We start from the raw sequence: 26,524 nt of genomic DNA, 5'->3' as shown, positions 1-26,524 counted from the left end.
CATTCTTCAAGAGTGTTTTAGACCTCATCTACAAAAGGAATTAAGACTCCGCTTATGGGCAGGATACCGCTCATGTAGTTTAGACAATGTAATGCTTGGAAATTTCTTCATAGATGTCTTGAAGATCGTGTCTTCTGAAGTTCTTTCTTGCATAAAAAGAAATGATATGTGAGGACTGTTTCTAAGACAGTGAGGAGAGTAGTGCAGTTTCCTTATCCACCACTCACAAACTACTCCTAAAGTTATAAACTAATAACCGGGATATCCCTAATAAGGAATCAACCTGCACGTCAGTTCCTCAGAAAAACGTGATCGGCTAAACAAGAAAGGGGCGTTAGCGAGATGAAGTCCAAGAACGTTCTCCCATATCAAGACAGAATAGAGAGAAGCTGTCAAAGAAGCTTGAGATGAAAGCACTGTGAGTCTTATGAAGTCTGTGTTTCTGGCCGGTGACAATGGACGATCTTTCTTTTGGATTTCTGTGTTTTTGGTGCATTCTATGTTCCGCGCGCAAATTGCGGTGATTGCGCCATTCGCGCGTTCTGCGCAATGCGCGCAGATCTTGGTGGTCACACAGAGCATCGCGACCTTTGTTTGCATGAAATAGAAGATCGCCTAAGGAGTCGGAAAGGATTTATATCTGTCCAACGATGTCAATTTACGATGGACACCTCAACTCCACACAGGAGGGCCTGAGGTAGAAACTAAGCCATGTAGGCGTGGAGCAGAGTATCTCTGCTGGGTAGGAGACTTTCACTGTTCAGATGTACGGAAATCAGCTGAGCTGCTCTAAAATAACAACGTTTGGTTCCTGGTTTGATGCTGGGCTGAGCGTAAGTTGTGTACTAAGAAGTTGAGTATTTCTCATTTATTGATGACTTTTGCTGCTCATAAGTAATCTCTTTTGCTGAGCTACCCAAATTTGAAGATACAGACTCTTTGAATTATAAATCTGGGCAGAGCATAAAAATCATATCGTCAATCTACGTCTAAAGCAGAGCTCTTCTACATGCTAGAAGTCTTTAACTGAGGAAGGAATTCAATAATCAAACACATAAAATCTAGTTTACGAAAGGCAATCCTCTATTGGCCTTGCAAAAGACGAACATTCTTTGCACCAACACTCTTCAAAGCATCACATGAGAAAATCACTCATTGCACATAATGTTCAGTCATGATGTGTGTCCATTCAATGTCTCCGAAGCAGACGGACTATGTACGCAGACCCCCATACGTCCCCCAGAAAGAAAAACGTGCCCAAGCAAACAAATTCCCGCCCCTGTATCAATCACTGTCCTCTAAAACAACATCCAAAACTGCCCGTCGACGCTCTCTAACCGCAGCCTCCCGCTCAATCTTCCAATCCTCCTATCACAAGTTAGTAATTCGCTCTCCTTCGAAGCTCAGACGAAACACGTACCATTATAATCTGTCCTAGAAGAAGCAGGCAGACGAGGAACTTCACCGAGGAGCAGAAAAGGATCAACAGCACAGCAGTGTTCAATTTGGCCGGGATCTTGGTCGCAAAGTAAACCTCCAGGACCAGCGCAAGCCAGACGGAAAGGAAGAGCGCAAGAACGACACGGTGGAGGTGCTTCATCTTGTATTAGGATTCGTAGAGGCTATAAAGATCAGCATCCGCTCAGTATCGAGCACAAGAACCGGGATTGGAAAGGACCTCAGTGTCGAACCTGAGCGCGAAGAACAGGAACTCACTCTTCTCTCTCAATGTCTATGATCTCTCCCTCGTTCTCTGCCTTGAATCTGTAGGCTTGCTGGAAATCGACTTCCTCCTTGATTGGATGTTCGTTCTTCTTGCGTTTCTTGGTTGGAGTCTCGAAGTCTTCGTCGTCCAAGATTGAGCTTGTAGTGGTGTTTGTCTTTTGGCTGCTGGATTTGAAAGAGGAGGTGGGCGTGTCGTTGGTGGAACGTTTGCGTGGTGTGGATGTCGCGGACTTAGAGGGACTCTTGGCTTCTTTGCGGATTTTTTGGAAGTGCTGGCTGTGTGGGAGAGGGTGGTTAGCTGGGGGTGAGGAATTCGTGGGTCATGTGATTAGCGTGGATAAGTATGCCCGACACTTAACGATATTGAGCGACGGGGTAGGCGACGGATATCGAAATTGAGGAAGTGGGGTGAATTGTGGTGGAAGTAGATGAGCGACTTACCGACATGCTTCGTGGGAGAATGTGTAACCTCTGTCTTTCATCTTTTGCGCGATCTTTGGCCACAGGACTGACTTCAAAGCACCTTCGTCTATGATGGCTAGGAGGAGATCACGGTCTGCCTTGGCATCCCATTGAGAAGGCATCTTGGAAGCTTTTGATGTAGACGTGGATGTCGGTGATAAGGGAGGGGCTCTAGAGCTGGCTAAGTGGTTGTTCAGCAAGTGTTGACACGTCGAACTTGAGGCTTGATTGTCTGAAGGAGTATTGATGAAGAAAGAACTCACAGAGACTATGCTAAACTGCACTGAGATAACCAAGTTGCGTGTGCCAGGTGAGAACAGAGAATTTGCCGTATTCAGAATAGTTTCCTTTACTTAAGAGTGTAGATGCTTTCAATCGTTCTATCCTTAACTATTCTATCAGCTTCTGAAAATGTGTCGGAAGCAGAGCCTTATTCTGAGATGCAGATGTACAAGGAGTGATTATTTCAAGGAAGTGAAAGCAGTGCCTTTGCCACTCACAAGCGAGTGGAGGAGAAATTGAGAAGTGTCGGGCAGGAAGTTGGGGGTTGGTTGTAGAAGTGATTGTGGCCGGAAGACTTACCTTAGTACGAAGATGGAAAGCCAGAATATTCCCAGTCTGAGCCGTCACTTCAGTTTTGTGGTACTATGAGTGATTGGTAGCTGATTGAGGTATAGCGTTGTAGTGAGCCGTTGTTGCGCTTAGACGGGGCCAAGTAGTTGAAGATCCGCCAGATAGGTTGAGCACCAGAGTCCTGTCGGTCAGTTAGCTATTGTGAGATAAAAGAGGTGGCGGAATCAAGAAGATATGTCCAAGGTTATTTAAAGGGGAGACTGGGCAGTTACAGATATCTTGGATCTCAAAAGTGCCTTAGTCTCAAGTGGCGGGCGTTCGTCAAGGAAGGAAGCAAGGAAGGACAGATTGCGTAGAGATAACTTACTGAAAGTGCTCTCGAAGATGGAGACTGAAGATTTTTGATCTGCCAGATGGAAGTTGAGCTGTGTAGTGAAGGGGTGGCAGGTGGTGGTGTGGCGCAGTAATGTGACGAAGTGGCAAAGAGAGGCTGTTCAAGCTTGCCCGAAAATGAACAAAGACAAACCCCAATCTTCTTGATGTTTGGACTGAGTTTTGAAATATGTACTGGTGGCTGGTTGCTGTGGTGACAGGTGTTGTAAAGGTTGTTCAGGGATGAAGAGGCGATGATTTCAAGTATCCCAGCCGGGTGGTTGGAAAGAAACTCAAATTCGTCGTCGGGTAACTCGTCGGGTAACTCGAAGGAGAGAAGTAAGCTGCAGATGGCCAGTCTGGGCGAATTCTGGTGTATTTTCTAGGGAAGACGATCGATTTGTGTTGTTGGGGAGAGATTAGAGAAAGATAGGGAGGTGATGAGCCCAGATATGCCAGCCTTGTGAACTGTAACCGCAGCGGTCAAACTCAAAAGGCTAGCTGCCACTCAAAGTCACTTTCGACAAGGCTCTCAGTGGATTGATACTTCCTCGTTGGGGTTCTTTCCCAATCATTAATTAAAAGGCAAGAAAAATCAGATCTTCCAAGATCTTGACATTAGAGCTCTTTGACCTCTATTCCGACAAGCTACATCTACCTATCATTTCTCCACCAACCCGTATCTCAAATTGATAACTCAATAATGAGTCACAAAGCTCCCCGCCGTCGCATTGTTGCATCGTTCCTTTTGGGTAGTTTCTTTTGGACCTCCACGTTGTTGCACCAACCCCAGCCACCGGCTTTCTTCCCCGGATTGCGCAGGGCGGACTCATCATGATAACCACATCCAGGGCAGCCGCGCAAAGAAAAGTGAGCCACCATAGCGGGAACTCCCAGTATGCATTAAGAGTTGAAAGAGTAACGATATGCAGAAGGGGATGCAAGAATATGCAAGCTGATGCAGGTCCCTCTGGTTCTTTGAAGTTGGAGGTTCGAGAAGTTCTCGCCGCTTTGACATTCGCTGCTGACCACTCAGCGGCGCTTTCAGGCATGCACCCCTACTAGCAGCATGCAAGCTCTTTACACAGCACGGCAAACACGCCAAACCCTGCGCGACCCGACAGCCAACATCGAACCAGTTTGCAGCCATGTCACGCCCGAGAAACTCTCCCTCTCTTACAAACCCAGCACTTCTCAACCACCACCACAATAACCTATCTCCATTATCAGGCAACAGCGACAACGTCATGTCCCTCACCGGCACTTTCAAACACCTTAAAAGCACCTTAAAAGCGGCTCGAGCAAGTGCCCCCTTATCTGGAGCCACTAGCATGCATCCTCTTGTCACCCTGCAGAATTCACACAAGAAGATTGGGAAGTGCCCGCTCAACTGGCCATCTTGCATGAGAAAGAAGTCTTTGTGAATGAGAAAGAGGAGCTCCTTATGTGAAGCCTTAGTCTACTTGTATCTCATGCACGCAGCCCCCGCCATTCTTTGCGCGAGTGTCGTGAGCGGGAGAGATATTTCTACTTGGTCCCCTCACCGAAATTCACAACTCCTTCTTAGCCATTGCACACCGCCAGTTTGATTCTATTGGGCAATTCATGGCACTGTGAATTGGTCTCCAGCTCTAGAAGATCATTCCGCACTTCCTTGGTCATTGGAGCATTCCTGCCCATCGAAGAAGTACTGAGGTTCTCGCACTTCTGAAGCTCGAGTATTGCCTCGACTTACTCTCACAATCTACCAAACAGCCTCCCATATACCCAATTCACATTCAAACTGGCGAGTCTCCGCAAAACCAAGGCCATGCCGAGCGATACTGCCATTCAAGAATTGCTGTATGCAATACTCAAGCAAAAATGTCTGAAAGACGTAAGTTCACAGCTATTCACAACATATCTTCAACTCAGATCCCCACTTCTTCTCACCTCCGATTCGCCACCCAACCTCCCCAATTACTGCCTACCATACTTGCTAGCCTTCCCTCTACTTATTGGCTAGCCTTTCCTCTGCCTACCCTCAAGCAGCCAAGCTGACCAATGACTTCAGATCGATTGGAACTTGGTAGCCGCAGACCCCATCCTGACCCAAACCATCACCAACGGCCATGCAGCCCGAATGCGATACTCCCGCTTCAAGAAGCAAATTGAACGTGCCCACCGAGCCTCTCACCCTGCCCCAGCACCTCGTCCGCGCAATACCACCACCGGCCCCAAGCGGTCACGAGTCGAGAAGAACGAATCTCCCAAGAAAGTAAAACGAGGAAGCAATGCGAAAGCAGAGATCGAGCATGATGAAGAAGAAAGCTCGAGAGAAGGCACCGTCGACAGCACCGCAGATGTGCATCCCAGTATGCTCGTCAAGCGCGAACGCGGCCATCATCAAGCTCAAATCCCCCAAGCAGAACCAGGCCGCGAATCCCTGATGACGCCTCTGGCTTCTACTCCTCGGTACTGCATGGAGAGATCAGTATCTCCTTCGCCATCTAACAACCACCAAAATCCTGATAATTCTTTCAGCGACTTTGCGACAAGTTTCGATGCAGGTTTGGGCGCGAATCATTTATTTGGAGAAGTCCCGTTCCCAAGCTTGGGGCTGGAAATAGGGATGGGTGGTGTGATGGGGACGGGTAGCTTTGAGAGTTTTTCGAATCCGAGTTACTGGGAGCAGAGTCAGGGGTTGGGGAATTCGCAGAGTCAGGAGGTGGTGGAGAGGGGGGTGGTTAAGATGGAGCCGAGGTGGGGGGAGGAGTATCGTCATGTTTGAGGGGAGATGGGATGCGTACATAGATTGATTTAAGATCTTTTGATGAGTTATGAAATGGATGGGTGGGTGGGCGGTTTTGACTTTTTGGCGTTTGGGTTGGGTGGGAGAAAACTTGAACATGCGCGTTGGGATCAGAATGAATGAATAGGCAAATATTGGTATTTTATGTGAGTTTATGACTTTTTGACTTTTTGTCGCTGTTCTTGCGTGTGTGTGCGTGTATGTATGAATTATAAGATGAATCGAGGAGCTGTTGCGATTTTTCTTGCGTTGATACTGAGGCGGGGTAAACTCGCAAAATTTGGGAACGATTCAAGTGAACTAAGGCTACCACCAAGTAGTCCTTCCAATATATAAACAAAGTGGATTAGACAGGAGTATTTGGTAAAGCTAACCATAAGTTATGGTTCACAAGATCCTCTCGCAGCTAAGTGGCAGTGTATGCACAGAGTTGATACCGGTGCGGGGTAGAATTTATGCAGATTCTGAGAAAAGAAAGCCAAAATAACACTGGCTTCCGAGAAGTAAAGTGTTCTCATCTGAGGTCGAGTTTCTTCTTTCTTTGAGGGAAAGTCATTCATCCGCATATCCTGCAGGTGTACCTAGGTAGGTACCTATCTTTACAGTATGGTCACGTGTCCATTCATCACACTCAAATATATTTCTTCCTGGATGTCCTTCCAAAGTTTTGCCACGAAGCTGCACATATTCTAAGTAAAACATTTAACACAGATTACTTGTTTGTTTTATTGACCATACTCAATAGTTCAGTCCCGTCAACTCCTCGTGATGCAGCAAGTGCAAAAGTGGTCCATCGTGACTGCCTTCTTCAACATGACCCCAAGTATCTTCTGCTTCCGAACTTGTATATTTCTTCCTCTTCACAATCACATCCAATCTTGCTTATCGAACTGGATATTGGTTTCTTCGCATTTGCATACATCATCGTGCGCCTTGGCTATCATCTCTATTTTCGAGTCGGATACCATCATCACTCAACCCCACCGTCTTGTAATCGCGCCCATGAGATTCGATCCTCTCCGTCTGCCCACAATAGAGCGAACGTATATAGGTCTGAAGACACAAGCTTACCTTCGAGCCATTGAGTTGCAGCACTTCGAGTCTGCCGAGCCTGGTCCGTTGGTATTATCAATCGAATATTGGACACGATGGCCAACCCTTCCGGAAGCACAGGCACACAAACCAACTGGCCATCATCTAACACTCCGATGACCGCAGAAGAGTTCGAAGAACGAAAAATGAGTTCAAAGTTTGCCCGTCGAGAAAAGCTTCTGGAGCAGGAAAGAGAAAAAATGGAATTATGCCAAGCGTTATTGATATCCATTTGGAAAAAGGAGAATTATGAGGTATGGGAGATGTTCTACCAAGTGTTAGTTTGTCCCACTATCTAGCGCGATCGATCACGGCTGAGTCTCACCAGCTCAGTACGACCCGATGGATCCTGTGTATTATACAGGGGATTTTTCGGATTACAAAACCTCCTCACTACAGAATTTGCCTACGCATGCGAAGAAGTAATAACGAGAATTTTTCCTTGTGATCCAGATCTCATTCTTGTGCCCCGCGACTGGCAGCCCCAAGACTGTTCATTTTCGTTACCCAGGGGTTGGATGTACAGCTACATAATCTTTGCAACGGAATTCGAACTCCATCGGGACTCTAAGCCTACGAGCTCAGATACATCTACTGAAGGTATCCCGATAAATTTCCAGAAAAGACACTATGCCAGGGTGCCTAAGCATGTCCGACCGGAAAAGTACAGACGCTTTCTTAGAACGACGTCAATATTTTCGGGCTGGAGAGTAACGGAAAGATCATCCATCTCGCCAGCGGAAAAAGTCGATGAATTGTTCCGAATGAAGCTATACGAAGGATCAATTGAATGGGCGCAAAGAGAGAATGCACCACTATGCGTGTCTTTGGAAATTGTTTATGATGCTCTCTTCTTCTTCGGTATGGCTCAAATCAAGATCAAGCGTTTTTGCCGTGGCCGGATCTTGTGGAGGTATGGGAGACTGACAAGGCTCCCTCTGGAGCTTCAGCTTAAGATTATTGAAAGTTTCCTTTCCATCAAAGACATCGACGATTGTCTTCGATTGGCGTTTCCTCACCTGGCTTCTCTGTATGTTCGGACTATGGCTATTCGATTCCAAAACTGGTTGCATGACCTATGTTCAAGAGACAATATGAGGTACCTCACAACGCAACGACTTCATGACGACAGAAGTAGACCCGAACAGACTAGGTTATTTAACGTCTACCAAGTACGGTCATATGATCAAGATCCAGATCTGTGCTTTTTGCCCAGTGATCACCCATCATCACTTGAGCCTCATGTGCCAGGACTGCAGACAGCTGAAGCAAGATTTCTTTCGTTTATGATAGGGGCATATTGGTGGCTGAAAAGATGGACGCACGGGTCAAGTGAGGATCCGGCATCTTTTGCGGCGGCTAGAGAGAGGCTTGATTACGAAGACGCCAGGCCCCTATTTCACTTAGTAACTTTAGACTCACAGCTTCTACGAAGGGAGGATCGGACACCCTTTGAATCAACTGCTCCTCAGTTGGAAGGAGACATGTGGGGCCATGACGTTATTGAACAACGAGAAGAAACTGTGTATGATGCAGTCCTTATCGAGTTTGGAGAGCTTACCTCCATCTGCGATGACATGGAAATCTTTATGAGACCTGAGCTATTTCTCGAGCAGTATTCTCTCAGCAGACACGGGGAGTTTCAAAGAAGGCAGCGAGAGTGCCTAAAGGACGAAGACAGAGTCGTATATTGCAACAGGGCAGATGAATTGATTGACATTGTATGTGCTCAGGTAAGAGAATACGAGTTTTGGGAAACATGGGCGGATGTCGTTTTGATGTTTGAGGCTGCGGTCTCTGAGTGGGAGAAGGCAGAATTCATGCATCAAAGACACATTCGAATGCTCGCGAGACATCATCGAGCGAATGGCTAAAGCTTTATGAGAGACTTGTTGAATCCTTAGCATAACAGAGCATGTTTATTACGAGCAATGGTAATTTCACATGGATCCGTGCTGTATCGAGTCGCGCGTGTACTGTTAGCTGTTCAAGAACAGCCCTCGCCAATTTGCCTCAACCCCTTTCTTAAGCGACGGTGACTGCCGACCCTTACCACGATGCCCCTCTACGTACTCAGTCACGGCTAAATACGCCTTGTTGAGCGAAGCTTACACATCATGAACCTACTGGTTTTCATCTTCTACAAGCACGTACAGACATCATCGGCAATTCTTTTGTTCTCGCGTCACGTGCCCCCCTTTTCCGGATGCAGCATTGGGCATTCCACGCCCAACTTGATGTCCTTTGAAGCTTCGACAATATGACATCGTTTTCAGAGATTGCACAAAGAACCAGCTCCACACAATACAGCTGGAGATTATCTTATCCTCAAATCCCAATCCAGCTTATCTTACTCAATGCGTTCGAAATTTTTACACACCTCCAATTGCAAAGACGCAACATGCGAGCTACTATGGATCCCGAACCAGCAAGTGAAGAGTCCTTACGCTTGCTGGCGGTCTTCGCAAATGCGTTCACCAAAGCGATTGGAGAGATGGGGATCATCAGCCCGGAAGCCGCGGAAGAGAAAACAAGCGCTGTAGTTCGGGCGCTGCTTGATAAGCCGAGCCAGAAGACTCCAGAGCCTCCTGTGGTGCTTAGCGGCGATGAAGAAGATGAGGAGCCGGTGAGACAAAGGGCTCCGGAAGCTACTGTAGAGATCAGCGATGATGAGTGGCCAGTACGTAGTATCAGGAAGACGAGGCCAGTGGTGGAAATTTCGGTCAAGGGCACGAAGTGGGATTATTCGCTGCCGACTGAGATCAAGCGCGAGGATTGCCGGACTCGACTTGGAATGAGATGAAGGACGGAAAACGTGTACAGGCGCAACCAGAGAAGACACAAACGCGAGCAAAAGCTGGGCGCGACAGAACAGAGAAGCCGTCTGGAATTTCAACAATGAAGCACTTTGACCAGCCTAATGATGTCACGTTTCCAGAACCGACCAAGTTCGTGTGGTCATCGCAGGAGAGTGATGATCATTCTGATCCATTTCTACGCCGCCTCGAGCACGGAATGGGAGATTTATCTCTCGTGGTGGGAGATACGGATTGAGGAAGCATGCGCAGACAGTGATGAGACACGAAGAGAATATGCAACAGCCTGGCTTATCTCCGCAATCGAATTCTTCTTTTCTAGAAAATTCCAGCGATGAGGTATCAAACTCAAGGAAGGGCGTGTGGAAGGGAAAGCAGAAGGATAACGGATTTGGTGATTTTGATCGAACTCCGAATCCAACGACCTCGAGTGGACCGTCATTTCCAAATGAAAGCGAAGATGAGAGTGAACTTGTCGATGAATTACCGGACACAGTTCGTGCGGTGCAAAGAACTGGAGGAAATATACCCGAATCTCTGTTCGAGGCAGAAGAGAGATATCAGCGCAAGCTCACGGATTCTACAGCCGCGTATAGTCTCATGCCTATCAAGGACAGTTCGAGCTCAACTGATTCCGGTCCACTCACTTCAGACGAGAAGAGAAGAAAACTGGACCTGAAGAAGGAGTTGTTTAGAAATACCCCCAGGCAAAGCCGTGCAGCAGCAGAGAAGAAGAGCAACTCGGTCCATGTGAGATGGGACGAAGATGTAAACTCAGAGAAGAAAAACGAGAAGACAGCCCATCCGACGAAGAGGAAGTCAGATGACATGGGGCAGTCGGAGGAGGAGGAGGACTTGGAAGGTTCGTTGGAATCGGAGGACTGGGAAGCGTTCGAGGAAATTGCTGGTACTGCAAGACGTGGCGTATTCGCAAGCCAGAGAGATCTGTTAGACAATACGGCAAAGCTAAGTAACATGCGGAGTGGTGGTGACTCTACAGGCGTTCATGAGGATCCTCCTTTCTATGCAGCAACGGATGAAGAGATAAGGGTGGCGGAGGCAGAATACCGAAGACTCATGCAGAACTGTCGCGAAGAAGAGAGACCCAAGAAAGACAAAATCTGGCGAGAAGTCCATAGGAGTGCTGCAAGAAATGGTAAGCCAAAGCCCTCTCTTGGGACCGAATGACAAGTACGAGTCAAAGAATAGTACACTAACTTGTATGAACAGAGATCCAAGATGATTGCCCATACGACTCATATCTCAAATCCGAATGGTCCGAAGAACCATATATCAGAGAATATCTTCGTCGACGTCTAGCAAGTGTTAGAGTTGAGACGGTGCCACGCGAAGTATATAACATGAAAGCTCGCTTAGAGCACAATCCGCACGTCGAGGGAAACCCACCCATTCCACCTCGTCTAGTTACGGACTCTGTACATGTCAAAGACTCGGATGGCGAGTCTCTATTCATCAAAATCAATACAGGTGCCGAAGAAGTGTTTGAGCAGCGTCACCCACAAATAGATAAACATATTCTTAGCTCACTAGATCGACTTGAGACAAGAGGCATCACCGCTCCGGCCTGTCTCAGAGGCCGGGTCGGTGGAGGCGGTGGAGTAGGTGGAGGTGCAGGTGGAGGTGCAGGTGGAGGTGGAGGTGCAGGTGGAGGTGGAGGTGCAGGTGGTGGTGGAGCGGGTGGAGCGGGTGGAGTTGTTGTCTATCAACCCCGGCCAGACTCGCCAGATGTAGTCATTCGGCAAGTTGCAAATAATCGCGTTCCAATCGATCGGGTAGGTGATCGACATCCACCTTCTGTCTTCAGCCAAGCCAAGAAGTATTGGGAAGAGAAAGGAAAGCCATGCGGTGTATTTCACTTTGCTTGTTGGCGCATGCAAGGTCGTGCTAATGATCCTTGGGCCCCTTCGGGTCCTTGGAATCATGTTTTGTCAAAGGATGTTTATGGCAAGCGGTCCATGGAGCTAGGATTCCGTCTGCGCTGCATCTCTGATTTGGCGCCCGTGCAACAAGTAATGAGCCTCTGGTTCGAAACCATTGACCAAGTGCGATATAAAGAATATAGAGAACATGTCGATCTCATGTGTCAGGATGACACTGGAATGGAAGCTATTCGGTTCTCACAAAACCAGAGCTTTCTCGGGATCGCCGCAGTCAGAAATTTGCAAGTTCATAACCATAAAGACAAGGGCGATGTGAGGGATGGATGGGTGGGAATGTCTCCTGCTGGAAGATTCAGTGGTGGAGAGTTATGCCTTCCCGAGTTGGGTATCAGGTGCAGATTCCTTCCTGGAGACTTGGTCTTCTTCCGAAGTGCAATCTTAGAGCATTTCGTGCGACCAGCTATTGGAGAGCGGACTGCAGTTGTCTTCTTCTCTCACAGTGGAATTCACACTAGAACACAGAATGCTCGATTTATGTCAGACGACGACGAGGGCTATCAAGCGGCAGCTCAACTTGAATTAGAGATATTCAAGAAAAGACAAGAGCAAGAAGACAAGAAGAGATCTTTTAAGGATCTTCCTCCATACCCAACAACAGAGGCAGATCTTAGCTGGACGAAAATGAAGAAAGCCAGACGGCGAAGAGAAAGGTTTGTGAAGTATGCGCAGGACAGCTACAAGAAAGGGACACTGACGAAAGAGGAGATGGCTCGTGTGGAGAAAACACCCGTTGCAGCTTTCTATCAGCTGAATCTGATAGAGTTGGCGAGGCACGCTAAGGGGCATTATCCTTTTGCTCCAATGGGCAGCAAAAGCCGGAGGTAAGATGGATAACGGAATGGTTTAGCGAGTCAATCGAGTCTTTCGGTTGATGCTGAGATTGTACTCATGTTCTTCTTCGTTCAAACTTCGAATTATATAGCAAGCAGCTGTTTTGCAAATCATATAGCATCCGTACAATCGTGAAGTGGATGATGAACTACTGCTGTATAATTTTACAAAATCTCCAGAAAACAATTCAAACAGTGCGAATTGACGTTTTGGTCGATGCTCTAGTGATTACTATCCTTGCGAAATTCGTTGCTCTTTAACGACAAGCTATCAATGCCCCAAAGACTGCTTGGGATGATGGTCTATTGACTCAAACTACCTCTGCATTGGCGGTATAGAGATTGCCGATTTCGTTGCAGTAATCAAATGGATATGTAAACATTTTCGCATGCCGGAGATCCAAGAAATAACACAATCTTAAATTATGGGAAACTCAATCTCCAGCTCCCCAAAACAGAAAGGAAAGGTAGGAATCACGACCGGACAAGCTCGAACACTACAGCATCATGATGAGCCAAGGCATTAATGTCATGACCAAGAAAAGGAGACGCTGGATGCAACGATTCACACTGGTGAATGAAGACCCGTAGCTGTGGCATGTTTCAGAGCCTTGCTCTATGGCCATTGTCCTAGGCCAGGTCAGTGATCCTGGGGCTCAGAAAACTTGAGTCAAGAACAGACATTATCACCAATCTTCACTCTCAAGTAAAGATCACGAATTCAAATTGCATTCTCGCCCGAGTCGCATTTATGTCCTACCGATCCCATCCGACGCCACCATGCTCTAAAAACGCCAGCCAGTGCAATCCGATTATCTACCACCCATGCAGCATTACGTGACTTTTCGCCCATCCAAGCGTCTCCCAGCACTCGGATCAGGCTTCTTCTCCGGCTCAGCAGGCTTGTCCTTATCGCTATTTTCCTTTCGTTTGCCGTCCCTCAAGATCTGTCCGGCACCTGCGAAATGCGGTTGTGCAGCATCGGCATTCTCTTTGTCTTTGTCGGCTTGAGTCTTGACGGGCTTGATTTCGTAACCGAAGAAGAGCTTGTTTGGTGGTAGTCGGAGAGGTTGAGGACCGTTTGTTCGTCTAGCGACAGTTGGTGCAGGGACGTTGCTGCTGGTGCCTGCTACTGGAGTTGAGGGTTTGGGTGTAGGTGCTTTGGCACCTTTCTTGGAAGACAGCTTTTGGCCGCCCAGGAGGAAGTTTGAGGATACGGCTTTGGCGCCTGCAAGAGCTGCGTTCGATGAGGGAGCGATAGCATCGTAGTTGATGGCTTGTGCCATGGTGCCCTGGCTATGTAGGACTCCTCCAGCTGGCAGACCTGCCATGGATCTCGGTGTCGATGTACCACTTGATGCTCTTGTCTTTGGCGGATCGACATATCCAATAGGTGCTTCGAAATCGACCTTGACGTCTGTTTCCAGCATACTAACACCCATCTTCTCACTTGACGGTTGTACTTCGAGGACTGCGACATCGTAGACAGTGTCGTTGTATTTGAAGGAGAAGATATCACCCTTTGTCACCGTGGCGAACTGGCGGAAGGCTTTCTCGAGGACGGCTTTAGGATCGCTGATTTCAAGGAAGTTGACATCTTGAGCTTGTAACTTGACAAGAGAAGCGGGAGGTAGGTCGGTAGATTTGATCTGGACGAGATCACCTGTTTCGAGAAGGAGGGTTTGCATCATCTATTGTGCGTTAGACATGAATGGCACTGAGCTGGCAGATATAGTAACGTACCCAGTGGGGCAGATATATCTTTCCTTCCTCAGCGATGAACTCCAGTACACCACAATGCGACGTCCGCTCGTCTCTGCCGTTTATGAGCTCGAATAGCATGGGGTATGTGATGTGTAGTCGAGTGAGCTTCTCCAGGGCCGACGCTGGCATGATGATCTTTCCGCCATAATTCAAATCTTCTCGTTCAGGACCAGGAAGCATGACAGTTGGATAGCACCGGTAGTATTCATCGAAGCGCTTTGGAGGACCCCTCATGCCACCTCGCTGGAGCATTTGGTACATCATGGCGGGATCGTCTCCCTCGAAGTAATTTCCGTAAGACTGGTCAGGTAAGCAGTTGTGCATACGTTAGAACGATAGATTACCTACCATATTGTTGAGAATATGTCGAAGTATGAAAGAAGGAGTTGAGAAGGACTTGTGGAAAATAGTTTACAAATTATGGTGGGGAGATGGAATTAGAAGCTCAAGGTTGCGATAGTGACGTTTCCGTGCCTTGGAGCTAGTCTGATCTTAGCCGAAGTTTACCCCGGATTGTTTAACCACCACAACGACAGGATCTCAGTTCAATTCACGACTTCATGATATTCTAAATTGCGAACATGTCTTCTCGATACTCAGCAGCACGTCCAAAGCGTGCCGGCGAACAATTTGCGCGCACGCACCACGGAGAATCAGAAGACGGCCCCTCCAAGAAACCCAAATTCGATATCCGCAACCCCTCAGCTCTTGCGCCCGATGCGCCAGAAGAAGATGCAGTCCTCGAAGCCGATGTTATTGGTGCTGGTGCAGCTACGAAACGAGGTGCTGTGAATTTAGACGGCTACGACAGTGACTCGGATAATGAGGGATTCGATGCCAGGGCGGAAGAGAGGGCCAGAGGAAAGAAGGGAGAGGTCAATATTGCGGATGCCTTTGAGTATGGGAAGGATGGCAAGGGGAAAGCGGGAAAGAGTGAGATGGAGGAGGACGCGGATATGTTTGCAGATCTGGACGATGGGAATGCAGATGGGGACGAGGACGAAACTATGCCTGGGAAGGGCAAGAAGGGGAAAGCTGTGAGGTTTATGGAGGCAGATGAGATTGAGGGACAGGTCGAGAATAGCAAGAGTGGTGGACACGTGTCTGGGAATTTTGCACTGGATCCGAAGGGCAAGCTTTCGACACATGCTATGGATGATCAGGAAAGTAGTGATGACGAGGAAGAGGCTGCGTTAGTTGCGCAGGAGGAAGGCATAGATGAGGAGATTGGTGCTGGAGGCTTGAAGAGAAATGCACCTAAGGTCGATGCTTTCAACATGAAGGCAGAGCAGGAGGAAGGCCGATTCGACGAGGCTGGAAACTTTGTGAGGAAAGCCGCAGATCCAGATGCGAAGCATGATTCCTGGCTGGAAGGTATCGGAAAGAAAGACATGAAGAAAGCTGCCGAAGCTCACGAGAAGAGAGAAGCGGAATTACGGCAGAAGAGACTAGAGGACGATGCACTTCTTCTACCAGACATCTTGCGAACACTCATACTACGGCTAGAGAAGGGCGAGACTGTTTTGGAAGCTCTAGCAAGGTTAGGCAGAGGCCAAACAAAAACGAAGAAAGTCCCGAAGTGGAAGCTGAAGAAGCAGAAGCACAACGGCAGTGATGCCATGGACGTCGAAACAGCAAAAGTAGCCGAGGATCCAGAACAAGTTAAGATCAGAGAAGCTGTCGATGCTATTACCGGTGCAGCCGATCAGCTGCTTACGAGAGGTCAGACAGAGATCTACGAGCAAGAGAGAGAAATGCTCATTAGACAATACCGTCGAGAATCAGGCGAAGATTGGGTTGAGCCACCAGCAGCAGAGCTTAAAGAAGGACCGGATGGCTCCAGACCCGCCAAGATGTGGGAATACAGATGGATCGATGGCCGAGATGGTGATGCCAAGCAAGGTCCATATGACGGCGCAACAATGGTAGCTTGGCAAGACGCTGGGTATTTCGGTGAGGGCGTCGAATTCAGAAAAGCAGGAGATGAGGGGGCTTGGAGCAGAATCATGGACTTTGTATGAGTATGATTTAAGGAAAACAAGATACCCAAAACTGTAAAATCAGATGCTCAAAGCTTTATTCTCATCCATTCGTTCGTTCTTTCGTAAGTGCTCAAAATGCCACTTGCGCCGCTACTTGTACAATTATCTTGTTTTGACTTGACTTTTTGTTCCAACACACTCGCTCCAAACGCCTGAAATCAATCTATGATAATTCCATTGCATCACCGTGACCGTTTGTCACACTGAAGTTTACTTCTCCAGACTCGCCTATTAATCTCTTCTCAAAGTCTGAGACGAATTTAACACTTCTGCCCGAGTCGTAGAAGAGCTGGAAACTTCTTTGTACGTCCTCGATTGAGACTTGCTTGGCTTTCCTTTTCGCAGCAATCAGCTGTGATGTGGTGATCAGATTGCTGGCATATCGAAGACCTGTTTCTTGGCCAATTTTGGTCAGAAGGGCCAATGCATCTGGAGTAACATCCACTTCTTCCTCTGCAGCACGGATGGACAAGATCTGCTGGATCTCCTCCTTTTGGTAGGCGTGGGTGCTGACAATGACCACTCTATCCAAGAAGTCAAGGGGCAAGCCGTGGGGACTTCGGTAGTTTGTGCCTCGGATTCTGGAGTTGCCTCTGTTGCTTGCCATAATGACAATAGGAGCAAGCTCGTCCTCGAGAGCTCTATTGATGTATGAGAAGCACTCGATATCAAGCATGTGTACTTCATCGATAAAGAGGACACCAGGCACGATCTCAGCCTTGCCTTCTTCTTTCCATTCCGCAACCTTGGTATTGATTTGGTCTCGAACCTCACTCCTGATCTCTCCAGTGTCTCCCGAAAACAGTGCTAGGAAGCCTTGTGTTCTTGAGTTGATAACATCAATCTCGTGAAGACTGACTGTATGAACCACTTCCTTGCGCTTTTGCAAATCGCCGTCGGGGCATTGTAAAAATTTGGTATCCACGCCCATAGCATCGTAGTCGCGCGACTTGGCAAAGGATCGACCCAGCTTCGTGATCTTCCCAGACGACTTATCGATCGAGATGATGTCTCCAGCCATAACACGTTCCTTGGTCATGGCATCGATCATCTTGGTGCCCATATCATACACCGACTCCATGTCTGTCGTCTTGATTGTCAACTTCCCCTGTTTCGTTCCACCAGTCACGCTTCGGTCTGTTTGTATCTCAACCACTTCTCCCTCAATCATCTCGCTCTCTTCTTTGATTCGTACACCGATCGACTTGCGGAAAGCCTGCTCGAGGGCTTCTGTCTTGGACATTTCGAGGGAGAAGATCTCAGACGAGGCGAGCATTGTGAATGGAACATCCACACCTAATGCTTGTGACATGCCCATTGCAATCGCAGTTTTTCCAGTACTACAGTTCGTCAAATTCCAGGTTCATCCATATAACTGCAAGGGACTTGCCTTGGAGGTCCAGCGATCAACACTGCTCGTCCCGCAATCTTCCCCTCCTTCACCATCTGCAGGATGACAGCGGCAGCCTTTCGCGCCTTTTCTTGTCCCACCAGTCCTTGTGATGAAGGTCGCGGTTCGAGGGTAATGGGGTCGACTCCTAGACCTCTGATATGCGAATGCGCCGCAATCAGATTGAGGCCCCGGAGCTCCTTGCTCTCAGAGACCGTTTGTATTGCCTTTGGACATGTCAGTGAGAAGGATACCGTGCGCTGTGCTTGTGTCAACTTACCGCAGCCATATTGAAGGCTTTTGAAAGGGGTGAAGAAAGTGAGGTGTGGAAATACGCGCAGGTAATGCAGTCGCGTTGGATCTAATGCAGAGAAGGCAGCCTCAAAATATTCAATTTATTCTGGAGTGTCAGCAGTAAATGTGGATGTGGTCGTATTTATTCCCGTGCCTTACAATTGCATACAATTTAAGCATTTTAAGGTTCTGACAGCGTCTCGCTTATGCTACTTGGGGGTCGAGCCATTAAATATTGACCTTCATTTATCCAGACCTTTCATGACCTCATGACCTCCTATCATGCACTCTGCTTCACCGCCAACATGTTGTGACAAGAGCGAGTTTATCGAATACATCCCTTTCTTTACTATCAGTCTCCTTCATTACATTCACATATAATTCTTTCGTAATCTGATCACAAAAGGTTCGAAGCTTTTCTGCTTTTCGGGATACTAAACTTGAGTCTTTGAAGCGTCTCGAGCATCAACTGCCGCGAACAGATCCAACCCCCCCCCCACCACCACCAAAATTCCCGATATCTCCACAGCCTTTACGTCTTCTTGATTCCCAGTGCTGATGATGCGAGGAGGATTGGTCACTGGTGCAAGACGGAAACCTTGCTAGAGGGTGAGTAGTACTGTTGTTATGCTTTCATCCCCATGTCTGTATTTCGAGATGACCTCGGAAGAGAATGTCACAACTCGCTTTTTGTCGCGTCTATACGCCTACTTTCAGACCTTGATATGCTGTATTCAGTCGGCTTCGTTGTCCTGTAGCAAACATTGCTATGTCTGTTACTTTACGCTAACAGACACCATTTTGCAAAGCAGGAACACTCTTCATGACTCTCAAAAAATCCAAAAAGTTCAAGAATTCTCCAAAGGGAAAATTCGCTGCTAAGGGTCCCCTCGCTCCTTCCTCGCCCGCGCAAGTCGCAAATCGCAAATAATATGTCCTCGTCACACTTTGATAGCACACCTCCTTCTGGGCCACGAGCAGAACAGGCCAAATCGCATCACTACAGCTCTGGGCCCGCACGCGGTTCAAGACGAGAAGACTCGCGCGAAGAATATTACCGCAGATCGAGATCCCCTCCCTATCGCCGCGATCATCAGAGCCCTCCTCGCCGCGGACGAAGTAGGGACAGAGACAGCAGACGGGATTCATACGAAAACAACTACAGACCACGATACAATTCGCGTTCGCCGGTCCGTAGATCATCTGCAAGATCACCGCTGGAGGAGAAACGTTCATACGATTCATACAGGTCAGGAAACAGGCCGCCATTAGAGGAACGAGGTGAGCATATTATTCGAATTTAATTGGGGTTTATAACTACCATTCTCCCCGAGCCTGATGACTCATCTGCCCCTCTATCAATACACCTCTCTCACTCTAGGCCTTTTACTTTGAGTCTAACTAAGCAATACCTAGGTGCAAACAATAGCTATAGTCCTCCACCTCAAAATCGTGTACCACCATTGACCTCGACTCGACCACCAGCTACTGTCACAGCAGTTATTGATCAGCCTTCCGAGCCATCAAAGCTGACTCCACCTCCAATTAGCGATGAAATGGCACCAAGAGCCGACAATATGGAGGAGTCAAGCGTTCAAAAGCAGCAGCCCCAACAACCAACCCCCTCTGAAATCGCCGACGTAAATATAGACGCGAGCTTGCAAGATGAATTGAGCTTGGAATTCGGCAACAAGGTTCTTGTCCTTCTCAACGAATGCACGGAGATGTCGTCGTTAAAAGCTCAGCAACATACGGAAAAGCAGAGGCTCAATCGAAGAACGGCAGAGTTTGAGAAATTCAAAGCACATCATGAGAAATTCCCATCCAGCAAGGAGTCTCAAACTAATGCTAAGACAAGCGCGGAAAAAGCCTATAAGCTAGTCTCGGACAAAATTCGGCAAAAGGAAAATTCACTTGCCAAGACTGCTAGGGAAACTGCTGCATATTTTATTCCAAGCATTCTCGATAAGGGCCGTGGTAACCTTGACTCCTCTGAAGTGGAGAAGCGACTGCAAGAAACTTCTGACAATTTTACGAAGCTATTCAATGAGCAAAAGCGGTTATTGGCCCAACAACAAAAATTGAGTCAATCCTTGGAAGAAAGACTTCAGAAGAGAGACGAGGAGTATTCAAAGCTTGTAAAGAGCCATGAAGACCAAAGAGCGGCCTCTCAACAAGAGATCAATTACTTAAAGTCTACATTAGACAGTATCTCCAATCAAGTCAATGGGGCCGTTTCAAGTATTCAAGTCATCAAAGACGACGTCTGTGGTGTTAAGAAGGATGCTGCCACTCAAGCAAAGGGTAGGGACGACGCTAATGAGAGGCTTACGGATGTAGAGAATCTCGCAAGACGCGTTAACGACATGAATAAGATGCAAACACGGCTGACAAAGTTGGAATCGAGTTCTGTCTTCCAGGACACTTTCTACGGGCTCGAAAAGAAATGCGAGGAGGTGGCGTCGATATGCAAAACCAACAGCGAGGAACTTGGCAAACAAGCTCAAAGTCAAAATCAAAGTCAAAATTCGCTCGCTTTAAGATTAACAAAGGTTGAGACAAGCATGGTCGAAAAGAAAGACCTTGATCCTATTCGTGAAAGAGTTAAGAAGCTAGACTTATCGGCAAATTCTCCTGCGCCACAGGTCCAGCCTGATTATTCAATGCTTATAAAGAAGCATATTGAACCTTTGGACCAGAGATTGGCCGCATTTTCTGGCGTCATTGATGGACTCAAGATTTCAAAACTGGCTCCTAGTCTCACTACATCGGCGCCCTCCCTTGAAAGCTCCCAGATTAGTGCTTTCAAAGCTCAAGTGGATAAGGTTGAAACCACCCTTACGGCTTCTTGCGATCAACACACTTCAGACATCAACTCCCTAAAGGCTAAAGTCGCACACCTTGAGACGAATAAACCTAAGGACTCTGCCGATAAGCGCCTTGTCAATCTTGAGAAGAGGGTGGGCGACCAGGAATTATTAATTAGCAAGGAAAGAGCTTCGTTCAATACACGATTGAACAATTTGGAGCAGCGACCGGCTGCACAGGTACCGACAGCAGCAGATCAAGCTCAGCAACTATCAACAACCGATGCTTCAAGCCTCAAAGCACTTGAAGACAGATTGGAGTTGGTCGAAGAACAATTGAGCGATGTGGCACCCTTGGCCGGAGAACTTGTAAATGAAGCGGTAAAACGTATGCAAGGAGACCTTGAACAACAGCAGGTCAACACCAATCAGCTAAAGGCTTCTATCAATGCTCTTACCGACAACCACAACAATCTAATTCGGCAGACATCCGATGTCTCCAACATCTCTCTCAACGTCTCTCAAACACTTGTGGATAAAGGTGTTTTCTCGCGTAAAGAGGTAGTCAATGGCTTGCTTGACACTGTCGAGAGTCACGAGGCCGCCATCGACAATCTCCAAGCTAGAGTCGACAACATTAACACAAGTGACTTGCATCACGCGATGGTGTCCACTTTGGTAGAAGCCCATTTGGAAGGCAGTACGGTCATCGGGGACTTCAATGCTCGACTTGGTCGACTGCAATCATCTCTCCTGGTACTTCAAAGTGTGAATCCAAGGGTAATTGGATTGGAGTCCCAAGTATCCGAGTTGACGACTACAATAGTTGGATTAAGTGGTTCCACTGAGCGTGTCCAGAACATGCGCAAAGAGATTGACAGTTTGGTTACAGAAGTATCCAGGGCTCAATCTGCTTCAAAAAAGGCCGTGGACGATCTGAAAGGAGTTCAATCTGAAGTGGAAAAGGATCGAGATGAGGCAGCGAACCGTTTTGTGGAAGTCTACAATAAGATTGCCATCCTAAAGGAGGATGTTGAAAAGGTTGAGAAAGCAAACGCGGACATAATTCTGAAGCAAAAGGCAACCCCAACACCGACACCAGCACCAGCCTGTCCTCCACCCCCACCCCGACACATCTCACCTGCTGGTTCGTTCTCAAGTGTTGGCAGAGGAGTCACTAATTCTCGACCAACTTCTCGACCCGGTAGTGCTAGTTCAAGGCGTCCTTCCTCCGCTGCTAGCGACCAGGCTCCAAGTGATCGTGGCCGCACCGTCAGTGAAAGCAAAAAGCGCCCCTTCAAGCAATCCAACGGCAGCTTAAACTTGAAGCCAAATGGCAGCAATACCGACAGTCCGGCAGCCAAGAGACCACGCCGAAGACTCGAGCCTCTCGAATTTCCTCAAGATGACACTCAGAAAGACCCAACCTACCACCCCAGCGCCGATTTTGACGACGACGATGTTGCAGTTCCCACAATCAGCGATACTGATGATTCGGATGAGTGAGTACAGGCTTGGCTCCCATCCGATTTTCCTGCTTCTCAAAAGTATATCGCTGATTTTGAAGGCTGAAACCACCAAAGAAGTCGAATGTCATTGATCTCGTTAGCGATAGCGAATGACTTTTCTTATTGCAAAGTTAGGAGTCGGTGGCTTACCTACATAATTGCAACATATAATTTCCTTGCAAATGCTTGCGGCAGGCGGATTACAAAATTCTTTTCTTTTTATTTTGTGCTCATTTCCCGGTTTCGATGCATAGCGCCGGTTTTTTTTTTGCTTTCTCTTTGCTGCTTTACTTTGTTCGGTGGGAGGCTGAGATTTGTCTCATCTCAGGTGGTCCGTGCGCTGTCGATAGGACAGGTGGAGGGAGGAGACAAACGTGCATAATGAACAAACAGAAAATGGAAAATACCTTGAGGGACGAAAGGTGCATAATGGGCAGAATAATGGAAAATGGAAGATAGCTTGAGAGGAAGGGGGGATGGTTACTATAGGCTGGGCTCTGGGTGGCAATAAGTGTATTTAGAGTTGATACCAGCTTGCCAGCAAAAATGAATTTTGCTTTGCGGAGTATAAGATTTTTGATGGGGTGAATGTTGTCAAGACGAGTCCTTGATTTGATAGTGAGGCTTTGGGTCCGTCATCGACCCTGTTCCCGTTGCGGATCTGATGCCGTACTTAAAAAGTGAAACGATACAAAAAGATGACTCCAATCTCCATGTTTAAGACAAACATTGTGCTACCCTAAAAGTCAGGCTATGGATTCATTTCTCAATCTTAAACACCCCTCCGTACATTCTAGTAAAACAATGTCCATTTTGTCAAAGCACACTTCAGAAGCCTAAGAAAACACAATCATGGTATCTCCATTTTCATTATTACTACATGTACAATGCTTTTGACAACAACTGCATTGTTTTCCCAACGCCTCCGCTCACTTGCTATTTTTCTGTTTGACTGTCATGAAAGAAAGGAAATGTAATCATACACAATACACGATTAGAAAGCAGCCCCTCCAACACCCTCACCAGCAAGCATTCGTACGTGTCTCTCGCTGAGTTCGGTGCGTAATGCCATGCCGGAAGCTTCTCTGCTTAATTTATCCCAGCCTTTTAATCCTTGCTTCAGTGTTTCCTGCTTAGCGTAATAACGTTCTCGTAATACTTGCTCTTCTTCCTCGAGTTTCTTGAGTCTTGTTGAGATTTCATTGGGGATACCCGATGCTGTGGGGTCGATTCTGCCGTTGGGGACGATGTGCGGGATGCCTACCATGGCTGGATGTGGTCGAGGTCCGGAGTTGACATTGGTTTGATTGCCGCGACCATAAACACTTGATGAATGCTGCAATGCTGGGCGAGAAGGAACACCGGCTCGGGGACCAGTGGGAATGCCGGCAGACAGGCCAGTGGGAATAGTTGGGGAAGAAGCGGTTGAGAGGGAAGGAGATGCTGGGGTGGGGTTTGGCCGACTGACTGGTGCAGAGGGTTTGATGGTAGGTTCGTGCGCTGCAGGGCGAGATGGAGCTGCTCCCCATGCTGATGCATCAGGACGAGTTGCTCGATCATGGCCAAACGAACCTCTACCACCTCTGATGCCATAGGTGCCACGTATTGGTGGAACATAACCACGTGGTCCCGCAGGTGGTACAACAGGGCCGGCATTTTCGGACCGAAAATGTGCTGCAGGGGTCGAGGGGCCAGAAGGAATACGAGGTGCAGATGATGTGAAATTTCGACTACTGCTTGGTCCTGTGGGTGGTCCACTAGGCGCTCGAAAGCCAGCTGGTCCTCGAGGTGGAGATCGTGGTACTGGTTCACGTACAGGCGAATGTTCTCGGGGTGTGGATCTAGCAGAGTCTCGTTCGCGTTCTCTTTCTCGTTCTCGAAAGGCAAGTTGCGTAACAGGTGAGCGTTCTCGTGTGGGCGGCGATCGAGCTCTTGGTTCACGGGCAGTAGATTGTGTTAGGTGCATGCGATCAGGATGAATTGGTGGTGATGAACGGCGAGAAGTATTTCCAGAAGTTCGACCAGAAGAGCGTTCGGAGTCGCGAGCCATAGGTGAAGGAGATCGAGCTCTCCAATTTGATGAACTTGGACCAGTGGGTGCGCGGTCATCTCTACGGTCTAGGCTCTTGGAGCGAGCACGAGAACCTCGAGGTCCTAAATGAGTGAGTAAACGAATCATAAAGACGTCGAAGATATGTTTTGGTATGGTTTTGGAGGGAATAGTGACAAATGTAAAGAGAGAAGTGAATGCGAAGCTTACCTGCTGGTGGGGATCTTCTGGGAAGGGGCGATCGTGCACGAGTATTGCGTTCACGTTCATATGGCGACCTCGATCTTCTTCTGCATAGTATTAGTAGAGGGGCAACGGATCAATACTGCTTTGAAAACGAACCTGAGTGGTGATCTGGCTCTACGATCTTCGTCTCTTCTTGGAGAAAATCTTCTCGGGCTTCTTACGCGTGGTGGTGATCTCGCTCTGGACCGCCAGTTGTCTCTGAACGGTGAGCGTTCGCGTTCTCTTCGGGGAGGAGTTCTGGATCGACGACGCTGAGATCGATCCCGGACTCCTGGGTGCCAGGTATCGGTTGCGATTGTAGGAGGTGATCTTGGTCTGTCTCTGCGGGGTGACCTCCTGTCGCTTCTGAATGAGTCGATTCTTGGCGGTGATCGAGGAGACCTTGGAGGCCGAGCGGTTGGGCGGTACGATTCTCCTGCTCCCATTTTGGTGACTTCTCCTTCTCCTCTGTTTGCGATGTTGTTAGCTTTTGCGCATCGGAGCTTGCAACTTGAAATTCCAGATTAGATAGAGCTTCCGCAGTGCTTCGCTTGAACCTCTTAGCCGGGTTCAATGGTGAATCAAAAGGATGGGTCGGTTTTGGTGCCCACGGAGGACGTGACAAGTTGGGCCGAGATATCAGGACTTCCGAAGACGAGGTTTCAGGGTCATCTGATTTCCGAATGGTAGTTCTGTCTGACACAAAGAGACTCGCGCCAACACGGCGAGGAGGCTCTATTGCATCTCGTGCAGCGCGCAAGCGTTCTAGGAGCTCTTGTGCTGATAAGGAGTCTGCGAGTCTGCTCTGCTCTGGGGTCTCCTCCAGGAAAAGACGATGAAAGTGTCTGATTGAAGGAAGCCATGTATCGCTCTCCTGACGTAACCTGGGATAATGTTTCCACTGCGCTTTGAACCAGTCTGAAACCACATATTCCTCAGCCTTTGGTGGCAATTTCGGTATCCAGACTTTAAGACGCTTCTTGGAAGCCGCGGTCGTCCACTCAAGTATGTATGAGGAAACCCATGCGACCTTAGAATCAACATCGAAGGAATCGAAAAGGTCATTCCACTCTTTTCTTTTGGTATCGTTGAGCAGCGCCCATTCTGACAAAGGTGCAGTTGCAGGCAGGAGAGGATCGAATCGATCTTGCAGTAAGTAGTCCGAGCGGGATCGATAATGTACTGTGGTTTTCTGGGAAACCTCTCCTCCTCCACCCCGTGGTCCATTAGCTCGGTGGATTCTGCTGGGGGAGCATCTGCCTCCGCGTCCTCGATTCTGCTGTCCTCGACCCGATTCCATTGTCCGACGTGCATGGGACTTTGTCTTGAGGTGAATGTTCGGTTTTCGATGTCCGGTCCGGAGCAAAGCCAATGTCGGGCAGGTCGAACTAAAAATATGCCATCAAAGAATAAAGAACGAACCTTCGATCACGATCTCGACCCCGATAACTATCTCTGCTTCTGCTCCTGTCTCTCCTGTCTCGGTCTCGAGACCTGTCCCTCCTGTCTCTGTCCATCTTGGTAAACCTTATTTCTATGCTAGCACTGTTGGCAGAGTCTTTGGAGGAAGGTATGTTGACGGTTGAAGATATTGAGAAGGTCGAACTTGCAGAGTGTAGATAATGAGTGAGGTATGAAGCAGCGATGTTTATACTGTGAAGCTTGTATAAATTTCGGAAGGCTCGAAGTTGAAGGCGGCCGCTAGCGGACTAAGACCCCTAGCTGACACTTAGTCAGCGGAGCGTCCCGCCCCTCTCTTGCAGCAATATCCTTACTTAGCTTCAAATGTCCCTCATTTGACGGAGGATTCATCCAGATATTA

At 48.0% G+C, this 26,524-nt stretch overlaps 11 protein-coding genes across 11 annotated transcripts; 6 read left to right on the top strand and 5 right to left on the bottom strand.

The window, feature by feature from the left end:
• Nucleotides 1-1,284: 1,284 nt before the first annotated feature.
• LY89DRAFT_741354 (uncharacterized protein) lies at nt 1,285-1,600 on the bottom strand (the record flags this gene model as incomplete). Its single annotated transcript, XM_018220695.1, has 2 exons — nt 1,285-1,368; nt 1,421-1,600. The coding sequence occupies 2 exons, from the start codon at nt 1,598-1,600 to the stop codon at nt 1,285-1,287; spliced, it is 264 nt and encodes an 87-aa protein (XP_018063411.1).
• Nucleotides 1,601-1,712: 112 nt separating this feature from the next.
• On the bottom strand, nt 1,713-2,309 carry LY89DRAFT_741353 (uncharacterized protein; the record flags this gene model as incomplete). Its single annotated transcript, XM_018220694.1, has 2 exons — nt 1,713-2,001; nt 2,167-2,309. The coding sequence occupies 2 exons, from the start codon at nt 2,307-2,309 to the stop codon at nt 1,713-1,715; spliced, it is 432 nt and encodes a 143-aa protein (XP_018063410.1).
• Nucleotides 2,310-4,740: 2,431 nt separating this feature from the next.
• Nucleotides 4,741-5,984, top strand: LY89DRAFT_318706 (uncharacterized protein). Its single transcript, XM_018206695.1, has 2 exons — nt 4,741-5,008; nt 5,186-5,984. Exons 1-2 carry the CDS (start codon nt 4,943-4,945, stop codon nt 5,900-5,902), a joined length of 783 nt encoding a protein of 260 aa, XP_018063409.1. The 5' UTR covers nt 4,741-4,942; the 3' UTR covers nt 5,903-5,984.
• Nucleotides 5,985-7,071: 1,087 nt separating this feature from the next.
• LY89DRAFT_763588 (uncharacterized protein) lies at nt 7,072-8,889 on the top strand (the record flags this gene model as incomplete). The annotated part of the gene is made up of 2 exons (XM_018221602.1): nt 7,072-7,292; nt 7,380-8,889. The coding sequence occupies 2 exons, from the start codon at nt 7,072-7,074 to the stop codon at nt 8,887-8,889; spliced, it is 1,731 nt and encodes a 576-aa protein (XP_018063408.1).
• Nucleotides 8,890-9,416: 527 nt separating this feature from the next.
• On the top strand, nt 9,417-9,933 carry LY89DRAFT_788466 (uncharacterized protein; the record flags this gene model as incomplete). The annotated part of the gene is made up of 1 exon (XM_018223171.1): nt 9,417-9,933. The coding sequence occupies one exon, from the start codon at nt 9,417-9,419 to the stop codon at nt 9,816-9,818; it is 402 nt and encodes a 133-aa protein (XP_018063407.1). The 3' UTR covers nt 9,819-9,933.
• On the top strand, nt 9,928-10,231 carry LY89DRAFT_690595 (uncharacterized protein). The gene has a single exon (XM_018216128.1). It carries the CDS (start codon nt 9,936-9,938, stop codon nt 10,167-10,169), a length of 234 nt encoding a protein of 77 aa, XP_018063406.1. The 5' UTR covers nt 9,928-9,935; the 3' UTR covers nt 10,170-10,231.
• Nucleotides 10,232-13,455: 3,224 nt separating this feature from the next.
• Nucleotides 13,456-14,647, bottom strand: LY89DRAFT_701554 (putative ubiquitin fusion degradation protein 1; the record flags this gene model as incomplete). The annotated part of the gene is made up of 2 exons (XM_018217209.1): nt 13,456-14,313; nt 14,366-14,647. The coding sequence occupies 2 exons, from the start codon at nt 14,645-14,647 to the stop codon at nt 13,456-13,458; spliced, it is 1,140 nt and encodes a 379-aa protein (XP_018063405.1).
• Nucleotides 14,648-14,925: 278 nt separating this feature from the next.
• Nucleotides 14,926-16,445, top strand: LY89DRAFT_690592 (uncharacterized protein). Its single transcript, XM_018216127.1, has one exon. It carries the CDS (start codon nt 14,968-14,970, stop codon nt 16,405-16,407), a length of 1,440 nt encoding a protein of 479 aa, XP_018063404.1. The 5' UTR covers nt 14,926-14,967; the 3' UTR covers nt 16,408-16,445.
• LY89DRAFT_690591 (TIP49-domain-containing protein) lies at nt 16,206-18,224 on the bottom strand. The gene is made up of 3 exons (XM_018216126.1): nt 18,099-18,224; nt 17,819-18,045; nt 16,206-17,768 (listed from the first exon to the last, which is right to left on the bottom strand). Exons 1-3 carry the CDS (start codon nt 18,105-18,107, stop codon nt 16,592-16,594), a joined length of 1,413 nt encoding a protein of 470 aa, XP_018063403.1. The 5' UTR covers nt 18,108-18,224; the 3' UTR covers nt 16,206-16,591.
• Nucleotides 18,225-18,675: 451 nt separating this feature from the next.
• LY89DRAFT_318522 (uncharacterized protein) lies at nt 18,676-22,549 on the top strand. Its single transcript, XM_018206693.1, has 3 exons — nt 18,676-18,721; nt 18,925-19,393; nt 19,529-22,549. The coding sequence occupies exons 2-3, from the start codon at nt 19,045-19,047 to the stop codon at nt 22,423-22,425; spliced, it is 3,246 nt and encodes a 1,081-aa protein (XP_018063402.1). The 5' UTR covers nt 18,676-18,721; nt 18,925-19,044; the 3' UTR covers nt 22,426-22,549.
• Nucleotides 22,550-23,230: 681 nt separating this feature from the next.
• On the bottom strand, nt 23,231-25,107 carry LY89DRAFT_318524 (uncharacterized protein). The gene has a single exon (XM_018206694.1). It carries the CDS (start codon nt 24,745-24,747, stop codon nt 23,422-23,424), a length of 1,326 nt encoding a protein of 441 aa, XP_018063401.1. The 5' UTR covers nt 24,748-25,107; the 3' UTR covers nt 23,231-23,421.
• Between the last annotated feature and the right edge of the window lie 1,417 nt (nt 25,108-26,524).

This window comes from Mollisia scopiformis, assembly GCF_001500285.1.
Source record: "Mollisia scopiformis unplaced genomic scaffold LY89scaffold_30, whole genome shotgun sequence".
Taxonomy (NCBI): Eukaryota; Fungi; Ascomycota; class Leotiomycetes; order Helotiales; family Mollisiaceae; genus Mollisia; species Mollisia scopiformis.
Note: the sequence above shows the minus strand (reverse complement) of the source record. Positions and strands in the feature narration are given on the sequence as shown.

Coding starts and splice junctions, on each gene's coding strand:
- LY89DRAFT_318524 (XM_018206694.1), bottom strand. CDS start 24,747: ATGAACGTGAACGCAATACTCGTGCACGATCGCCCCTTCCCAGAAGAT.
- LY89DRAFT_690595 (XM_018216128.1), top strand. CDS start 9,936: ATGATGTCACGTTTCCAGAACCGACCAAGTTCGTGTGGTCATCGCAGG.
- LY89DRAFT_318706 (XM_018206695.1), top strand. CDS start 4,943: ATGCCGAGCGATACTGCCATTCAAGAATTGCTGTATGCAATACTCAAG. Junction 5,009..5,185: donor AGCAAAAATGTCTGAAAGAC/GTAAGTTCACAG, acceptor CAATGACTTCAG/ATCGATTGGAACTTGGTAGC.
- LY89DRAFT_690591 (XM_018216126.1), bottom strand. Junction 17,769..17,818: donor TTGATCGCTGGACCTCCAAG/GCAAGTCCCTTG, acceptor GACGAACTGTAG/TACTGGAAAAACTGCGATTG.
- LY89DRAFT_318522 (XM_018206693.1), top strand. CDS start 19,045: ATGTCCTCGTCACACTTTGATAGCACACCTCCTTCTGGGCCACGAGCA. Junction 19,394..19,528: donor GCCGCCATTAGAGGAACGAG/GTGAGCATATTA, acceptor AGCAATACCTAG/GTGCAAACAATAGCTATAGT.
- LY89DRAFT_690592 (XM_018216127.1), top strand. CDS start 14,968: ATGTCTTCTCGATACTCAGCAGCACGTCCAAAGCGTGCCGGCGAACAA.